The sequence below is a fragment of the Lepus europaeus genome, chromosome X, assembly GCF_033115175.1.
Source record: "Lepus europaeus isolate LE1 chromosome X, mLepTim1.pri, whole genome shotgun sequence".
Taxonomy (NCBI): domain Eukaryota; kingdom Metazoa; phylum Chordata; class Mammalia; order Lagomorpha; family Leporidae; genus Lepus; species Lepus europaeus.
In genome coordinates, this window is record NC_084850.1 from 45,019,978 (window position 1) to 45,037,541 (window position 17,564).

A 17,564-nucleotide genomic window follows, 5' to 3' on the forward strand; every position below is an offset into this window, starting at 1 on the left:
TCGCCATGCCCCTGTGTGACCTCATCTCCCTACCTGGCCATACCTGGGTGCCCACCAGCCAATCAGGTTATTTAACCACTCCCCTTTGGAAGTGGGTTAAAAGCCAGGACACAGTGTGGCCAGCCTTCTCTTCTTCCCTGGCCTCTTGCCAGGAGGGGGCTGGTTGTAGCCCTGTGCCTCCAGGGCACATGGCCTTCAGGCCATGTGCTCTAGGCTTCCTGGCCTAGATGCTCATTCACGTGGCTGGTTCCTGGTGCTCAGTATGAACCCAGATTTACCTCTCTCTTTTAATAAAGCTCTCACTCTCCTATGCATCTTTCTCACTAAATAAAAGCTTTAAATGGATAGCAGCTCAAGGTGCTTGCTGCACGAGGCTTTTGGCTTGCTCCCTGCTTGGTATGGACGCTACCCTAGTTTCCAGACTTTCCCCTCTCTCCAACCTGAACTAAACCCTCACTTTCCTAGATACCTCTCATACTAAACAAAAGCCTAAAATGTACCATGCTGCCTCATTTATCTGTGCCGGTATTTAGAATTCTCTAAATATTAGGCAAGAACCCTCTTGGGCTTACTAATATTGGGGATTAGTAAGCATATGGTGAAATTGTATGGCACCCCAAATTCTGATAGCATATATGGCATCCCAGATAGCACTTCTGGGGAACTCTAACGGGCCACATTTTTGTATAAATTTTAGGGTGTCATGTCCGATTTCACTAGTAATGCTTTGCTTTTGGGTATTGGTTATGAGTCTGATCAGATAACAAAAAAACTCATTTATCTGTGTGCTTTTGTATGTATGTTGCATCTCATTAAAATGTTTTTAAAAAGAAGAAGCTGAGTAGCAGGGACTTGAGCTGCCATTAAGAAATGGGATGCCAATATCCCAAGCAGCAGCTTAACACACTGTGCCACAATGCTGGCCCCAGGATTTCTCTTTTTATTGATACATCACTCAACATGTTATTTCAGCAATGATTTATATTTATTGATTAAAAAATGGAAATAGAGGTTACTGCTTAAAAATATACTGTCCATACAGGGATTGTATGATGACTTTTTCTTTCAATTTTTATATCAAGTAGCTTTAGTGGTTTTTTTTTTATTTTTATTTATTTGACAGATAGAGTTAGACAGTGAGAGAGAGAGAGAGAGTAAAAGGTCTTCCTTCCGTTGGTTCACTTCCCAAATGGCCGCCACGGCCCGAGCTACATCGATCCGAAGCCAGCAGCCAGGTGCTTCCTCCTGGTTTTCCATACAGGTGCAGGTGCCCAAGCACTTGGGCCATCCTCCACTGCCTTCCCGGGCCATAGCAGAGAGCTGGACTGGAAGAAGAGCAACCGGGACTAGAACCGGCGCCCATATGGGATGTCGGTGCTGCAGACGGAGGATTAACCAAGTGAGCCACGGCGCAACCTCCCAGCTTTAGTGTTAAATTTTACATTTTATAAGGCTTTAAACAGATATAGATATTTTTTACCTCCTTATGTTATTGATCTCAAGTCCTAAAGGTTATTTTTTAAAATGTCAGAAAATGCAGCCCCTTCAATATCACAAAGCTAAATATTAATATGAGCATTTAAAATTGCTAGAAAACAATCATGCCCTTAAACTTTACTCAAAAGATTTAAATGGGGGCTGGCACTGTGGCGAAGCAGGTAAAACCACCGCTTGCAGTGCAGGCACTCCATATTGGCGCCAGTTCAAGTCCTGGCTGCTCCACTTCCAATATAACTCTGCTATGGCCTGGGAAGCAGTAGAAAATGGCCTTGGGCCCCTTCACCCACAAAGGAGACCAGGAAGAACCTCTGGGCTCCTGGTTTCGGATCGGCTCAGCTTAGCCATTGCAGCCATTTGGGGAGTGAACCAGCAGATGGAAGACCTTTCTCTCTCTCTCTCTCTCTTTCTCTCTGCCTCTGTCTCTTTGTAACTCTTTCAAGTAAAATAAATAAAAATATTTTTAAAAAGATTTAAATAGAACAAGTTGATAAGTCTATATAATCTTACAATAATGATCCAGGTTTATACATAAAAATTGTAAAAATCTTTTATTTGAAATTTTAACTTGCTTGAGTTATAAAGCCATGTTTATAATTCCATAGCTTCAATTTCCAACATTCATAAAGTAAATTTAAAGTTTTTATAAAGGGAAATACAGGAAATTGAGCCAATTTCTACCAGTTTAGATTTAAAATATGGCAAGTGAGTTTTCATTTGATAATATTTTGTTGAAACTAGATCATTGTCATAGAAATAGAACAGTGATTTTTAAAGAATTTGGATCTGTAAATCTAGAAACGTTGAAAATTGCTGAATGCAGCTCTCAGTTCAGAAAAATACCTGGTAAGTTTACAGGCAGAAAATGGACAATCAAATAATAAAGCAAATGGGATAAAGTGTTAATAATCGACGCATTTGGGCACAGGGTATATGAATTCTTTATGCTTTATTGATGCTTGTCATGTGTCTGTAAGTATGAATTGTGTCTAAATAAGAAGTTACAATGAAGAAAGGGGCATACACTGACTCAGTGATTTAAGTGGAGATTGACAGTGTACTTGGAGATAAAGGTCTTAGATTAAAAAAAAAAACTGAGAGGATAATGGTAGTTTATCTCCCTGTTCGGTTTAAAAACCAAAGTTATAAGCTAAGTTGTGAATTGTTGTAATTATTTTCTTCCTTCTGAGAGCTAACCTTGGAATACAACTAATTACTGTTTTCCTTTGTGTTTCCTTGTACTGATTCTGTTCTACTTTCTTAAGTCCACAAACCAAGTACAGTGAATCCTTCTTCATTGTCCATGGGGGATTGGCTCCGGGACTCCTTGTGTGTGTACAAATCTGCATATGCTCAGGTGTCTCATATAAAAAGGCATAGTATTTACCCTCATATATTTTAAATCATCTCTATATTGCTTAGAATACTTAATTCAAAGGAAGTAATATGTAAATAGTTGATTATATTGTTTAAAGAATAATGATAAAAGTGTCAGCTCAGTTGACAATGTTTTTAAAAGACTTTCCATCTGTGGTTGATTGAATCTGTGGATGTAGGAACCAGTGGATAGGGAGTTCTGGAGATGTGGAAACTCATCCACAGTTCTTCTGGGTCAGCCATTTTTCTGTTAACCCTGGTGGCAAATGCTCTCTGATGTATCACCAATAACTGTAGCTTTAATTTCTGTGTCATTCAGTGAAGAAGTTCCACTGCTAAAGCTACAATCAGGTGTTTGTAGAGGATAAATTTGATTTGGTCAAGAGAGGCAAATGGAGGGCATCATCATGTTGTCATCTATAAGGGGGAAACTGCAGTATACGTCATCTTGGAAATTCTCGAAATTCCAGAGTTGAAATGAATGGGATATTTATGCCCTATGATTCTGTTTGGGAGATTTCAGGTACTGAAATTTCAGTTCCTGAAGCAGTGCAATCATGCCATGAATAATACCAACTCATCAAATGTTCCCATTGAAAGTAATTTTTAATTATTGTTATTATCACTAGCATCATTATTACTAGCACAAAACAAAATCCACTATTCAAAGAAAACAAAAACACACCCCAAAGGTGTGTGTCTTGCTGACAGTGAATCAAGAACATTACCTTTGTGTACAAGGAACAGCACCCTGAGGATACAGACTATATCACAGCTTGATAGTCAATTCACTAATTCAACCAACGTTACTGAGCACCTAGGCACCATGGAGGATTTTAAAATGCATACAAGAATCCCTGCTTTCAAGAAGTTTTACAGTCTAGTAGGAGGTATTGAAGAACACCAAAAACTCGGGACCCCAAGAGATTAATGATGTAATGGAATCGGTGCCCTACACAATGTGTTGTTAGAAAGGGGTATCACAGAGGACTCAGGCTACTGGGAGAAAATCAGAAGAGATGCCACAGAAAAGGTAGCATCTGAGCTGGAGGTTGAAGAACAAGAAGGATTTTGGTAGACTGGCCAAAAGAAGGAGAATGGCACATGGAGAGATTAGTGTGGACCAAAGTATGGTTATAGGAAAGTTCATGGCATATTAGAGGAGAACAGTAACTCATTTTGACTGATGTATGAGATACATGTAAAGGGGAGTGGTGTGGTCATATGTTTAAAGTTATATGAGGGCCATATTTTGAATGGTTTTGAATGACAAGCTAAGATGTCTGATCCTTACATCATAGTAACTATATTTAATCACATAAACAGCATATACAATTATTTGTGAAGAGATATGGCCATTTCACCTCCAGATTTCTTAGTAAAACTCAAGTGGTTTCTAGATAATGTTATCAAAAATGTCTCAGCAGATAAAATCATTTACATACAGTAAATTTTTCTAATTTGCATGTAACTAAATCTCTTTCTACAAAGTCTTTATTCTTTCTGTCCAGGGACCACACATCTTCTAACTCTCATCTCCAGTCCCACCAGTTCTTGTAGTACCTGATGAGTTGAAGTAAGCTGAATTAGGATTTTTGCCCACAGCTGTTACCTTGAAACCAGGACCTACCACCTTGAGAAATGAGAGTGGTGGTGATAGAAGCAGTGAACAATGTCATGAACATATGACCATCTGAGAAGTTTTATGGAATCCCCAGCCCCAGATTCAGGCACAGTTCTTGGAAAACAGACTTCCACTCAGTTTGATCTGGAGGATACCTAGAGAGGTCTCAGAACTCACAGTGCCTGCATTAGGTGATCTTTATCACTTATCTCTTATTGTCAAGGAATTCCGTAAAGGAATGACATTGAATCTGGATTGCAAGTTAAAGGCCTGGCTCTGAGGCCACTGAAGCTATGCACAGACTGGGATGACTTTCTCTTTCTGACCAAGGAATCTTGTTGGGCTTGGTCTGTGCCCAACAGGCTGGAAGTTGGGAAGAGTTCCCATGCAATGACAGTTTATGGATGCTAAAGAATGACTGTATTAGATAGCCAAGCCAAAGTAGACTAGAGAGAACTGACCAGGGAAGGTTTAGAATTAGAATGATGCCATGGTCACATTTGCTGTGGCTCGTCAGTCTTTCTGCTCTTTTCTGGAGTGAGACTTCCTCTGCAGGAAGTCATGGATAGCAGTAGTGAGGCCCCATGTCACGCTGGACCTCAGGATGACCAGGGAGCCTCCCCGGTAGATTAGGAGCACCTTTCGGCCCCGAGTGTCCCACAGATCCTGGGCAGAGGCCCACAGGCTTGGCATGCTCTGCCAGCCAATATGGGACTGCATATTGGCAACCAGCACAATCAGAGGATATAGAACTAGGCAGGTAATTGTTCCATTGACACTACCGGATACCAAGGCAGGGACCCAGTGGGGCAGGCCTTGTTCTGCCAAGCTATCCCGGATGGGGTCCTTGAAAGAGAAATAGAGAGCACTCCCCAGGCTATTTCTGACAAGGACAGGCCAGAAGCCACGATAGTAGCCCAGCGACATCCGCCCCCAAAACCCATAAGAATTGAATTCCTTGAGAATGCTGAAGGTGCTGGGGAAGCGAGCTTGCTTACGACCATCCTGGAGCACGTTCTGTACCCTTTCAAAGGGGCTGAGTGCCACAGCCTCCACCACACCAGACATGAGCCCTGCAGCCCAGCGGTGTCCCAGGGAATGTGGGCCAACAGGGCAGAGCGAGCAGAGCAGGCTGTCATAAGTCCCAAACAGCAGAGTCCCTTGCAATGTCTTGGAGAGGAGAGGTGGGTAGATGCCCCGGTAGAAGCACTGAGGACCTTCATGCCAAAGCTGTCTCACGGCCTCTGACACTGCCAGGGCATGGATCTGTTGTCGAAACACAACCTTATAGATGGGAAAGGTCAGAAAAGTAGACATAAAGTTGGAAATGGCCCCAAGGGTGTAGGCCTGGGAGTGCCAGCTTTTTCCTGGAGCCTCCATTTGTGTCTTGTGCTGTAGCTGCTTCCCGGGAGAGCAGTTCTCTTCCCCCATGCTGAGGACCACTGGGTACAGATGGAAGAAACTGGTGAGAGGGGGAAGAAAAGAGGTTAGACTGACCATTTAAACCTGTTGGCAAGCATTTTCATTGCTTAGTTGGAAATGGAGCCCTAAGAATCTCAAGTCTAAGGAAACAAGCAACTCTTTGGGCCAGTTTCTGAGAAATAGGCATACTCTTAAGAAATGAGGAATTCAATACCATTCAGTTAAAACAAAGGCTATTAGTTTTTCGGCACAAAGTCACCTCTATGTATTTTTAGAGAAATGACAAATATTCCAATATTCAAAGAAAAGATTACAACTGAAGAACATGACATCAGGGGAGGGAGGGCTCCAAAGCTTGTTACATTCAAATTTCACCACATGAAACACTGCAATTTATAAACTACTAGAATAATAAGTTGTTATTCTCTTTCCAAAAAAAAAAAAAAAAAGCGGCACTATCTTGTAGGATCAGAAAAGACTTCAATAGTTGTAGTGCAATATTTTCTCCCAAAGTTGGTAGTAAATTCGAGGAGGGGGAACTTGCCCTCATCTTTCTCTCTGTGGATTCCTGCCCGAGTTGAAGCTGTTTCCTGGCAACGCCTCCTCCCCCTCCCCCTCCCCCAGCTGAGGAAAGGAAAGAGCAGCTGCTCCTGAAAGCTCAGTGGCAGAAGGCTCAGCATCTGGCAAGTTCCACACCAAAACCTGTAGGCCCACAGCTACAGGGGACTTCAAAAAGTTCTAGGAAAGTAAAATTAAAAGATAAGTTTGTTTTGGCACAAAATAAATAGAAATACCTACACAGTGTCCTTACCATACGCACTCTCTGGGAACGTTTTTCCAAGACCCTTCACAGAGAATAGAGCAGAGTCTCTCAAGCTTGGTACCACTGACACTGGGAGCAGGAGAATTCTTCATTATCACAGGTGTTTAGTGCATCCCTCACCTCTACTCCTTGGGTGCCATTGTGACCTACCCAGTGTGATGACTGAAAATATCTGCAGATATTGCCGTACATCTGCTGGGATACAAAACTGCCCCCAGTTCAGGGCCCCCGTACTAGAGGAAAGAGGCAGTGCAAAGACTCTAAACTATTGTTCCCATCCCAGAAAGGCCAGGAAGCAGGTCGGGTCCTATGAGAAGCACCTTCGGAGTTGAGACACATGAAGGAAGTTAGGGATTGCCAAAAAATCAATGTTCAGTACAGACCCAAGGACCTGAGGGAGTCCAGAAAGAAACAGGGGCTCCACTGGGCTGAGAAGACATGGTGTGTAGCAGAAGAAGCTGGGGTGTCATGAAGAGGAGGCGGAGCTATCTGGGACAGGGAGTGGAGGAGAAGAGAGGAGGGCACCATGAGCTGGCTGGAGGACTCACATCGAGATCGACAAGGACAGGAAGCCCGGTAGGAACTGCCTACAGACCACAGATTTCATACAACCCTGGTCCTTGTGGTCCCAAGGAGGCAGGAGTGATGGGACTTGAATTATGCTAGCAGGGACAGCCTGCCCACTAGGGACAAAGAGGATGCAGGCTGAGGCACCAAAGGAGGAGGAGCAACAGGCATTGCAAGAAACCAGTGAGGGGTCAGCGCTGTGGTGTCATGGGTAAAGCTGCAGCCTGCAGTGCTGGCATCCCATATGGGCGCCGATTCAGGTCCCGGCTGCTCCACTTCAGATCCGGCTCTCTTCTATGGCCTGGGAAAGGAGTAGAAGATGGCCCAAGGCCTTGGGTCTCTGCACCCATGTGGGAGACCTGGAAGAAGCTCCTGGCTCCTGGCTTCAGATCAGCACAGCTCCAGCTATTGCGGCCATTTGGGAAGTGAACCAGCGGATGGAAGACCTCTCTCACGTGGGCTTTCTCTCTCTCTCTCTCTCTCTCTCTCTCTCTGCCTGCCTCTCTACAACTCTGCTCTTCAAATAAATAAATAAATAAATAAATCTTTTAAAAAAGAAAAAAAAAAAGAAGCCAGTGAGCCTTGCTGGGCTGTCACACCTGGCCTTGGAGGCCAGAACCTGCCTCGAGCGCTTCTCCTTCCAGCGTCACTCCCAGCAACTCTGCTCTGACCTGGCCTCTTGCTGCTGCTATTGCATCCAAACCCCCACCATCTCAGCATGGCCCTCTGCTGGAGCCACACTCAGGGCTGGGTGGAGAGGGGAGGAGGCTCAGCCTTTCCTGCTCTGCCCATCACCAGCTCCCTCCCAGCATCCCACGTTGGCCTTAAGCCTCAGTCTTCTTATGCCTCATGGCCAGAAGGAGACTGGGAGGGCTGCTCGACCTCTGAACCTTTCAGAGGCACAAGGACTCCAGAGGTGCAGTGCTTGCATCCTTCTGGGGCATGCAATGGTCCATGGAGGCCACCTGCAACCTTCCAGAGCCAAACGGGGCCCCTCCCCCACACCCAGGCAGGAGGCAGCTCCACTCAGGTACCCAAAGCCACAGGGGACCCCAACATTCCCCCGGCTCTTCCAAGTGAGGTCTTCTTTCCCAAGTCCTACCCGCAGCTGCATAAGGACAGGTAGTGAGGTACATGCACCCTCTTTTACATCAGACTACCATAACGTTCTGCTTGTTTCCCTCCTTTTTGGTAAGTGGGGGAGAGGGGGAGATTTACTAACTCCATGGATTTACTGACTCCAGAAGGAAGGCTCATTTAACAGAGAGAAAACTGGGCTAGGATTCGGCGGGCCAGGATTTCAGAGCCAGTTCGAGTATTCACTTCCCTAGTGACCTCTAGAACTTCAATGGCAGCTTGGACCTTCAGCCACTTCAACTATACAATGAGCAGTCAAGGCAAAATGCTCCACAGGCACTCGGAGCTGTGTATCACAGGAGGCTGATACGGAGCCATCCAGCCAATCAGTTAAGAGAGGAATTGTACTTTCCCATCCCCAATTCCTTCTGCTGTTTTTTGCAAACCATCTTGAGGGGCTAATGGTGCACAATATTTAGAAATATCTTATCTTAATTTGTCACTTTGTGAATCTATAGGGGGGAAGTCCACTTTTTTCTGGTGCATTTTTCTGTTAAGATGCCAAGCTTTGGAGACAGATAAATGTGAGACTGAGTTCTGCCTTCACCACATACTTAGTTCTGTGTCTTTGGACAAGATGTATAAGTCCATTCAGTCTTGGTTTCTTAAGCTACAAAATGGGGACAACAAGACCTACCTCAGAAGGTTGTTGCAAGGATTAGTAACATAAAATATGATAAAATAGTTGGGATATGGTGGCTTTGCCTTTTTTTTAAAAAAAAAGATTTATTTATTTGAAAGTCAGAGTTACACACACACACAGAGAGAGAGAGAGAGAGAGAGAGAGAGAGAATCTTCCACCCACTGGTTCACTCTTGAAGTGGCCACAACTGCCAGCACTGAGCCAGGCTGAAATCAGGAGCCAGGAGCTTCATCCAGGTCTCCCACATGGGTATAGCAGGGGCTCCTCTTTTGCTGCTTTCCCAGGCCATTATCAGGGAGCTGGATTGGAAGTGGAGCAGCCAGGACACAAACCAGCACCCATATGCGATGCTGGTATTGCAGGCAGCAGCTATATCCACTGTGCTACAGTGGAGGCCCCTGGCTTTGCTTTTAAAAGTATCAAAACAAAAAGGATGTTTGCTCACCTCACAATGTGAACAGAGCACATGCTCCTACAGGACACGTTCAGGTCAGCCACAACTAGATGAAGAGGCAGGTTGGAACAAATCTTGTGTTTCCATGGGTAGGCAGGGAGGACCTTTCTTCCACAAAGTTGCATCCTAAAGAATCTGGGAGAGCCTTGCCCCCTAACATGAATTCCAAACTAGAAGTCACAGAATGGAGTTGGCCTTGAGCATTCATCACCTGTACCCTATGATCTGCCTCCTAAGTTCACAGCTGGGTAAAATGAGCCCAGGCGATTTGAATCCACTGTCTAGTCTAGTCCCAGTGAGCAGCCTGGGTGACTATCTGAGGATCCGGCCCCACATCTGTCCATTCATTCAGGGTACCCCGTCATCCAATCCTCTGGTGCGCTCACAAACACTCACTGATAATCTACTAAATCATTATGGCAAATCACTGTGCAGTAAGAGATAAATGGAACATACTGCCTGCCCTCAAGGTTGGGGTAAGACAAAATAAAGGTTGTGTTAATCAAAGTAGAAACTGAAAGACAATTTAGTCTAGCTGGAACAGGAAGCACCCAGAAAATTCTCTGAGAGGCTGGTATTGTGGCACAGTGGGTTAAGTTGCCACCTGCACCACCAGCATCCCACTTAGGGGCCTGTTTGAGTCTTGGATGCTCTGCTTCTGATGCAACTCCCTGCTAATGCACCTGGGAAAGCAGCAGAAGATGTCCCAAATACTTGTGCCTCTGCCACCCTGGTGGGAGACTCGGATGGAGTTCCTGGCTCCTGGCTTTGGCCTGGCCCAAATCTAGCCTTGCAGCCATCGGGGAGTGAACCAGCAGATGGAAGATGTCCCTCTCCCTCCTCTCTCTCCTCCCCCTCTCCTCTATCTCCTTCTCTCTCTCTCTCTCTCTCTCTCTCTCTCCATTTCCTTTCCAGTCCAGTAAAATAAAATATATCTTAAAAAAATTCTCAGGGCTGCCATTGTGGCTTAGTGGGTCAAGCTACCACTGCGATGCCGGCATCCTATATTGGAATGCTTGGAGCTGAATCTTGGCGCTGCTTCCTATTTCAGCTTCTTGCTGATGTGCATTCTGGAAGATAACAGATGATGGCTCAAGTATTTGGGTCCTTGCCACCCACATAGGACACCCTGATTGAGTTTCAGACTCCTGGCTCCAGCCTGGCACAGCCCAAGCTGTTGTGGGCATTTGGTGAATGGACATAGTGGATAGAAGATCTTCCTGTCTCTGTCTCTCTACCTTTAGAATTAAAAAAAAAAAGAAAAAAATTTAAAACCAACTTCCTTTTTAAAATAATAAAGAAGGTGTGATAACAGAAATCATTATTCTGAAAAGGCTGCAAATTGCTGGAATGCCCTGAATCCTCTGCAGAACATGCCTTAAATTGCTTGTTTAGAAGACAGCGAAGGAAGGAGTTTTCTTGGGCATTGGAGTTTGACAGGCCTGGGCCAGAGTCTAGCTGCCTCCACTTCCAAGCTGTGGGGCCTTATTATACAAGTTATTTAACCTCCTTGACTCTCAGTTTCCCTATCTGCAAAATGGGATAATAATGCCTGTCTCAATAGGATTACTGAGAAGCTTACATGGATAATAAACAGACAAAAAGTTCCCAGCACAGAGGAGGCAGGCTGCCAAAGGCAGCTATTATTATTTCATCTGAAAGCTTTATCTCCTAACCTTCCAGCTTTTAAGGTTTCTTTGTTGAAATTGGAAAATGTGGTCTCATTAGAGCTATCAGTATGAACGAATGAGAATGCACTCCCACATGAAAGACCAGAAATTAAGGGATCGTCTGTACCAAATTGGAGACAGCTTGTAGATGCTCCTCTCTGCCCTGTACAAAAAGATTCTCACTCTGTTCTCAGGACCCAACCCCAGTCTCTTTACACAATCCATCTCCTTTGGTTATTTTTTTGTCAGCGCTCTGAGATCTATTTTGGTTCTAGTTGATCCTACTCCTACTAGGTCCAACTGCAGATGTCTGATTTGCCAATGAAGCCAATCTAATGACAAAACAATTCTTCTGAGGGATCAGGACCAAATGTCACGGTACTGGAAAGAGAAGCAAGAGTGAAGAAAACCCAACAGCTACTTCCTGCCACTACCTGACTGTGTAAGATGAGTTAAACTGCTTTCTCTCTATCCCCAACGCCCTCCACTCTCCGCTACCTCTACCTCAGTCTTCCATTCCACAATTGTAGATGGAAGGCACTTCATCTCAAAATTAGGATCATTTACTCCAAGGAACTATGGATAGGTGTTGTAAATAAGAGGGCAGAAAGGAGCAGATGAAAGACCCTGGCAGGCTGAAGTTGAATGCAACAGCAGCCAAATGACATCAGACTGCTCGCTGCTTCCAAGGCATCGAACGTCAAGAACATGCTCCAGCGGAGCTTCCTAGCCACATTCTGCATAGAGGAAGTGACACCTGCTCTCTAAGAACCAGAACTCATGGGACATGGAGCAGGTTTTGCAGCCACTGGTTTCACGGCCCGTGCACTCTGGATAGCCGTGTATGCCGTTTCCATGGATTTGCCCCTTCTCTGGCGCCACCGATGCCAACTGCAGCAAAGGAGAAGTCCCCTGAAGAGCTCACAGAAGGGCAACCTAGCAACCTATCCTTCAGCCAGGAAATGAAAGAGCTGTATCAGCAGCAGAGAGCTGTGGTGCGGAGGTTAGGTTAGACTGTGTTTCATTTCTCACCCTCTCGCTCAGGCAGGAGTTGAAGGAGGAAGCAGTTGTGAAGAAAGCTAGTGGGCGAGTAGGGCTTAACTGCTTTGGGGCCACAGACCTATTTGAAAATGTACAAAGCTATGGACTCAGAGAAATGTACAGAGACCGAGTTTCTTGCCGAAGGAGGGAGCCCTCCAGGTAGGAACCGCTGCGCTGGAGTTACACTTCATGGCAATGAAATTGTGGGCAGATCTGCCGTGGGCAGGCCCATTTACTTACATATAACCTTCGGCAGGACGTGGTGTTTCTACCAGAGGCCCACAAACCTCTCTATAACTCAGAATCAACCATAGTTCTGGTTAGAAACACAAACCACACTCTTCACCCCTGTAAGTCCTGGTAAGTCAAAATCCTCCTGAGGTGGGACCCCGGAATCTGCATGTCTAACAGGTTCTCCAAAATGATTTTCAGGCAGTCAGCCTGGGACCCATACGTTCATTAACAGTGTGGCTTCCGGATTCAGAGACTTGGTCCAAATTTGGGCCTCTCCTTGGAACTGCAGGCAAATTATTTCACCTCGCTGAGCCTGGTCTCTTTTGTGATCATAAAGGGCTACAGAAATAGTGTGATTTTTATCAACAGGCAGCTTGTTGTAATGCAAAAAGAAGTGTAAGAAAGGGAAAGAAAAGTGCCTCAGATTTCTTTTGCTACAGTGGGTGGCAAAAAGGTTGCCTTGGTCTTGCCATTTCCCTCCGCTGCCTCCTCACCCCTCCCTCAGCACTGCCCTCACATCAAGCCTTCTCTTGAGCTGGTTTGTCAAAATGCTCTCCAGGCAGAGCAGCAAGGCAAAAGAGTTGGCACCCAAGGAAAACCAGCCTGGGCTGTAAACTCCGGTGCTGTTATTTATTTGCTGCATGACACCGGGCAAGACCCCTAAGCTGTCTGAGGCTCAATTTCCCATTCTGTAAAATGGAGACAAGAGTCTTTGCTCACCAATTCCAGGTAGTCTCATTGAAATTCCCATGCCTGCTTTGGCTTTTCTCCACCAGCCTCAACTCTGAGGGCAGAAAGGAGTGTTTATGAGGGACAGCTTTCTTGGGTGTGAGCTGTTAGCTCTGCACTTGCTAACCATACTGCCTGGGCGCTTCCGTCCCCTCTCTGTGCCCTCTCCATTAAATGGGCACATGGCGACCTCCCTCATATTCATGCCGGGTGGAATAAATGAGACGTCTTGCGGGCACATACATTTGCATTTAGAAAGCTCTCTCTCGGTAAATGCTTTTCCCCCTCCCCCCTAATACAAAGGTGAGGAACTCTCATTGTTCACTTGGTTTCTGTCCCACCTCGTGTTTAAGGCACCTGGTCTCAAAGCGCAGAGGAGAGCCGAAGCGGAAAGGGATAGAGAGAAGCGAAGAGAGGGGAAGCACAGCAAACTCACGGGTGAAATGTAAACGGGCCCCGTTCGGTGCGTCCGAGCTGCACTTGACGCCGAGCCGGCTCCCGCGCTGTCTGCCGCAGCCCCTGCAGGCCAGCTCCCCCCTCGCGCTAGTATTAGCACTGGGGGCCGGAGGGCTGCGCGCTCACACTGCCCCCGAGCCCCGCTGATTGGCCGCGCCGCCCGGCTCGTCACGCTCTTTTGTCTCAATGGGCAGAGGCTAAAAGCCGCCGCGGATGCCTGGGAAGACCCCAGTGGAGGGCGGAGCAGCCGCGGCTGCCTTGGGAACGGCGCCTCGTCTACCCGGCTACCCCTCACCACTGGGTCCTGCGATTCTGCTCAGTCGCTCCGGCAGCTCGGGGTGGTCTAGTCGCGGAGGGGAGGCGCCATCCTCTTTCCCCTGCAGGGCCGCGGGGAACGGAAAGCGAAAGAGCGCTGTTAGTGACGTTGCAGCATCCGCTGCCCACCTGCTTGGCCCAGGTAAAGAAAGAAGGTTCAATTGCCGGACACGGACGGGGGAGGGGAAAGCCCCACCAGTACAGGGAGGCTCCTGTCTTGGAGAACTGATAACTGAGGCAGGGGAAGGAACCCTCCCGGGGCCAGGCTGCGCCCTGAAGGAGGTGTGGTTCACTTGGATGTTGCCAACTGGGTAGGTTTCCCCTGAAAGCTGGGCTGGGGCTGGGCTGAGGCTGGGGCTGGGAGTGGGGAAGGAATTTTCAAGAAGGTAGCAAGGAGGAGGAGAGGGGAATCGCAAGCTGTCTTGCTTTGAACCTACTTTGCATCTCCTCATCTCTTCCTGGAAAAAATATGCGGGGTGGGGAGCATCGAACTTCTGATCCCTTTATTCGTGGCAGGCCATCCAAACCGAATCCGAACTTGAATTCTGTGTGGCTGATGGCAGAGTGGGTAGGCCGACGGGTCCCAGGGGAGGCAATGTAATGGTAGGGGGAGTTTTGACTTGAATTCAGAAGCTGGCAGGGGAAATTTCCCGCCTGGCAACAAGGGGAGACTGCACAGGGTACCAAGATGACAGCAGCTTCTGATGCTTCTGACCCCTCCCTTCCCCCTGCCCCTTCCCTCCCCTTCCCTCCCCTCCCCTCCTCTCTCCTCCATCTCTGCTGTGGTGCAGTCTTGAGACCCTGAGGACTTGGATCTGGCATCCCCTGTGAACAAAGGTCAAAGATACTCCATAGGCAAGTTTCTTCAAGGAGGCACCTGTTGCAGAGGTGAGCAGTGAAATAAAGGCGAGCACTAGTTTCAGAGATCCTGTAAGAATCTAAGAACTAACCGGGGAAACTTGCAGAAGGGGATGTGACTGCGACCTCAGAGCATGAGGTTAGTGGCGTTCTTAACATAAATCTGTGTGACATACATTAATGAGCTCTATTCTGAGAGCCCAGTACTGGCTCTACTAAACACTGTTTCACCTATAATTCCTAACAACAGTTGCTGCCCCTGCTGAAGGGCTTCCAGGAGGGGCTGCATGGGGCTCTGAAACACAGACTGCTAGCACACAGACACCTGCCAGCTCTTGGACATTGTCATTGCCAGTCTCCTGCAGAGTTTTTTTCAGGGCAGTGGGCAGATACAAAATGTACTGCAGAGGATTCAAGAAGGTAGAGGATGTGACAGCAGAATGCTACCCGCAGCCCACTACCTTGTTGGCTTTTTTTTTTTTTTAACAGTCTCTACTGAAATACGAGGAAGGCACAGCCCAGGAATGTTGTGTTAGCGATTTCAGCAGATTAGGCTTTTCTAGAAAGCCTGAGCATCTTCTTATATTCAGATACCCTATCGTGATTAGTCATGGTCAGCATCATTGCATGTGTGGGTAAATGCCTGCGGCAGGACACGCACTTGCCGCCTTGGGCCCTTTCCATGTTGAGGACCCTGGGAAGGAGCCTCGGTCCCTTAATGGCCAACATGGCAGAGAAAAACATGAGGATGTTCTCGGGAAGGGCGGTGCCAGCCCCAGGGGAGGAAGCCTTTGAAAACTGGCTGATCCAAGTCAATGGGGTCGTGCCAGACTGGAATATGTCTGAGGAGGAAAAGCTCAAGTGCTTGATGAAAACCCTTAGGGGCCCTGCCCAGGAGGTCTTGTGTCTGCTTCAGGTGGCCAACCCCAACCTAGGTGTGGCAGATTTCTTGCAGGCCATGAAATTGGTGTTTGGGAAATCTGAAAGTAGTATGACTGCCCATGGTACATTTTTTAATACCCTGCAGGCACAGAGGGAGAAAGCCTCCCTATATGTGATCTGTTTAGAGGTGTAGCTGCGGAATGCCATTCAGGCAGGCATCTTAGCTCAGAAAAATGCAAACCAGACTCGCCTGCACCAGCTTTTAGGTGCTGAGCTGAATAGGGACGGGCAGTTCAGGCTTAAGCATCTTCTCAGGACTTATGCAAATGATCAAGAGCGACATCCCAATTTCCTGGAGTTAATCAGGATAATAAGGGAGGAAGAGGATTGGGATGACACTTTCATTACGGGGAAGCGGCCCAGAAGATCTGAGCCAATAATGGAGAGGGCAGGCAGCCCTGTATGTGGCCTTTGAGGGCCCCCAGCCAATAGTGACTGGCAATGCTAACTGCCATTGCAACGTGATAGAACCAGAGGATAGCCTTGAAGACTCAGAGGAGGATGTGATTCTAGTGGAGTCTAGGGACCCTCCACTTTCATCCTCAACTGCTCCTCCCTTCAGAGTCAGGGCCAGACCTCGGGATCAAGTGCTAGTGATTGATTCCCCCAATAATTCTAGGGCTCAGTCTCCTTCCACCAGTGCTGCTTCTGGGTATGAAAGCGAAAATGCACGGTCCTCTGTTCATATTGTGGTGAGGAGTGCCTTTCAAGAGAAAGCTGTAACCGTGAGAGCAGCAACCCACAGGTTTTTGAGAACCTCTTCACACATCAGAAGGACCTGGTTCAACCACAGTAAGGTGGTACATTCAGCCCTAAAGGAACCTTTAATTACGTTCAGAATCAGGTGGTGGGAAATGAGTGGAGGGTGGGCTTCTAACTGCATAAATTAATCCATAAAGCAGTTCTCTTTTGGGAAAGGTGAGGAGTTCTTGCATACCAGGACAGTGGAGGGAGATGGCCTTTCCTTAGTCCCTGCTACCTCCTCTGACTGCCTATTTTGTATGTGTATATCTTTGATGACTTCATTCTCTTTAAGGAAAGACTATCTTTGTGAAATTCTCCGAAACTAAAGAAAACAAAAACTCAAGTACAAATTACTTGGAACTCCTGACTCTTACCTAAACATTGTCAACCCTTTGGCGAATGTCCTAGATATTTTCCTGTTCCTGTGTAACCACATAGATTATATGTATAGAGAAAAGCGATCAAACATAAATAATCTTCTATACTGTGTATTTTTCACCAAACTATATCTTGTGATCTTACATGTCAATGAATATATATAAGCATCTAATTGTGTGTGTGTGTGTGTGTGATATGTTGCCTTTAGGAAGATAAAGGAAAATAAAGTACAGAAGCTTTCAGGGAAAGGGTCATACTGTGAGGTGGGGATTTTATCAGCCTTATTTGAAATTGAGAAGGGACTCTGAAATGGACTGAATCTCTCTCTGAGTTTCTTGTCACAACTGACCCCTTAGGAAGCAGAGCCAACCTCTTCACCACTAAATAATGACATTCACATCTTTTCTTCTCGGATCTATCCTGAGAAGTGTGACCATGGGAAAAGCAGAAAATGTGGGATCCAAAGGTTCCATTGCTGTTCACACTGGGAAGGGACACCTGCTTCTCTTATTTTACATCCTCTCCTCAGATTGGAGAGTGCCAAAAGATGATGTGTGCCTTCTATTCCTGGGGGTCCCATGTTCCTTGTAAATACATCAGTTCCTCTCCTCATGAGCACGACAAGAGTTGTGTCATGTGGAGAACAGATGACT

At 46.6% G+C, this 17,564-nt stretch overlaps 2 protein-coding genes across 2 annotated transcripts; one reads left to right on the forward strand and one right to left on the reverse strand.

The window, feature by feature from the left end:
- Positions 1–5,011: 5,011 nt before the first annotated feature.
- Positions 5,012–13,730, reverse strand: SLC25A53 (solute carrier family 25 member 53). Its single transcript, XM_062184517.1, has 2 exons — positions 13,655–13,730; positions 5,012–5,960 (listed from the first exon to the last, which is right to left on the reverse strand). Exon 2 carries the CDS (start codon positions 5,927–5,929, stop codon positions 5,012–5,014), a length of 918 nt encoding a protein of 305 aa, XP_062040501.1. The 5' UTR covers positions 5,930–5,960; positions 13,655–13,730.
- A 1,727-nt stretch (positions 13,731–15,457) lies between these two features.
- Positions 15,458–16,585, forward strand: ZCCHC18 (zinc finger CCHC-type containing 18). Its single transcript, XM_062183032.1, is given in 3 exon segments — positions 15,458–16,189; positions 16,191–16,443; positions 16,446–16,585. Coding segments are annotated over 3 exon segments (1,125 nt in total).
- Positions 16,586–17,564: the final 979 nt, after the last annotated feature.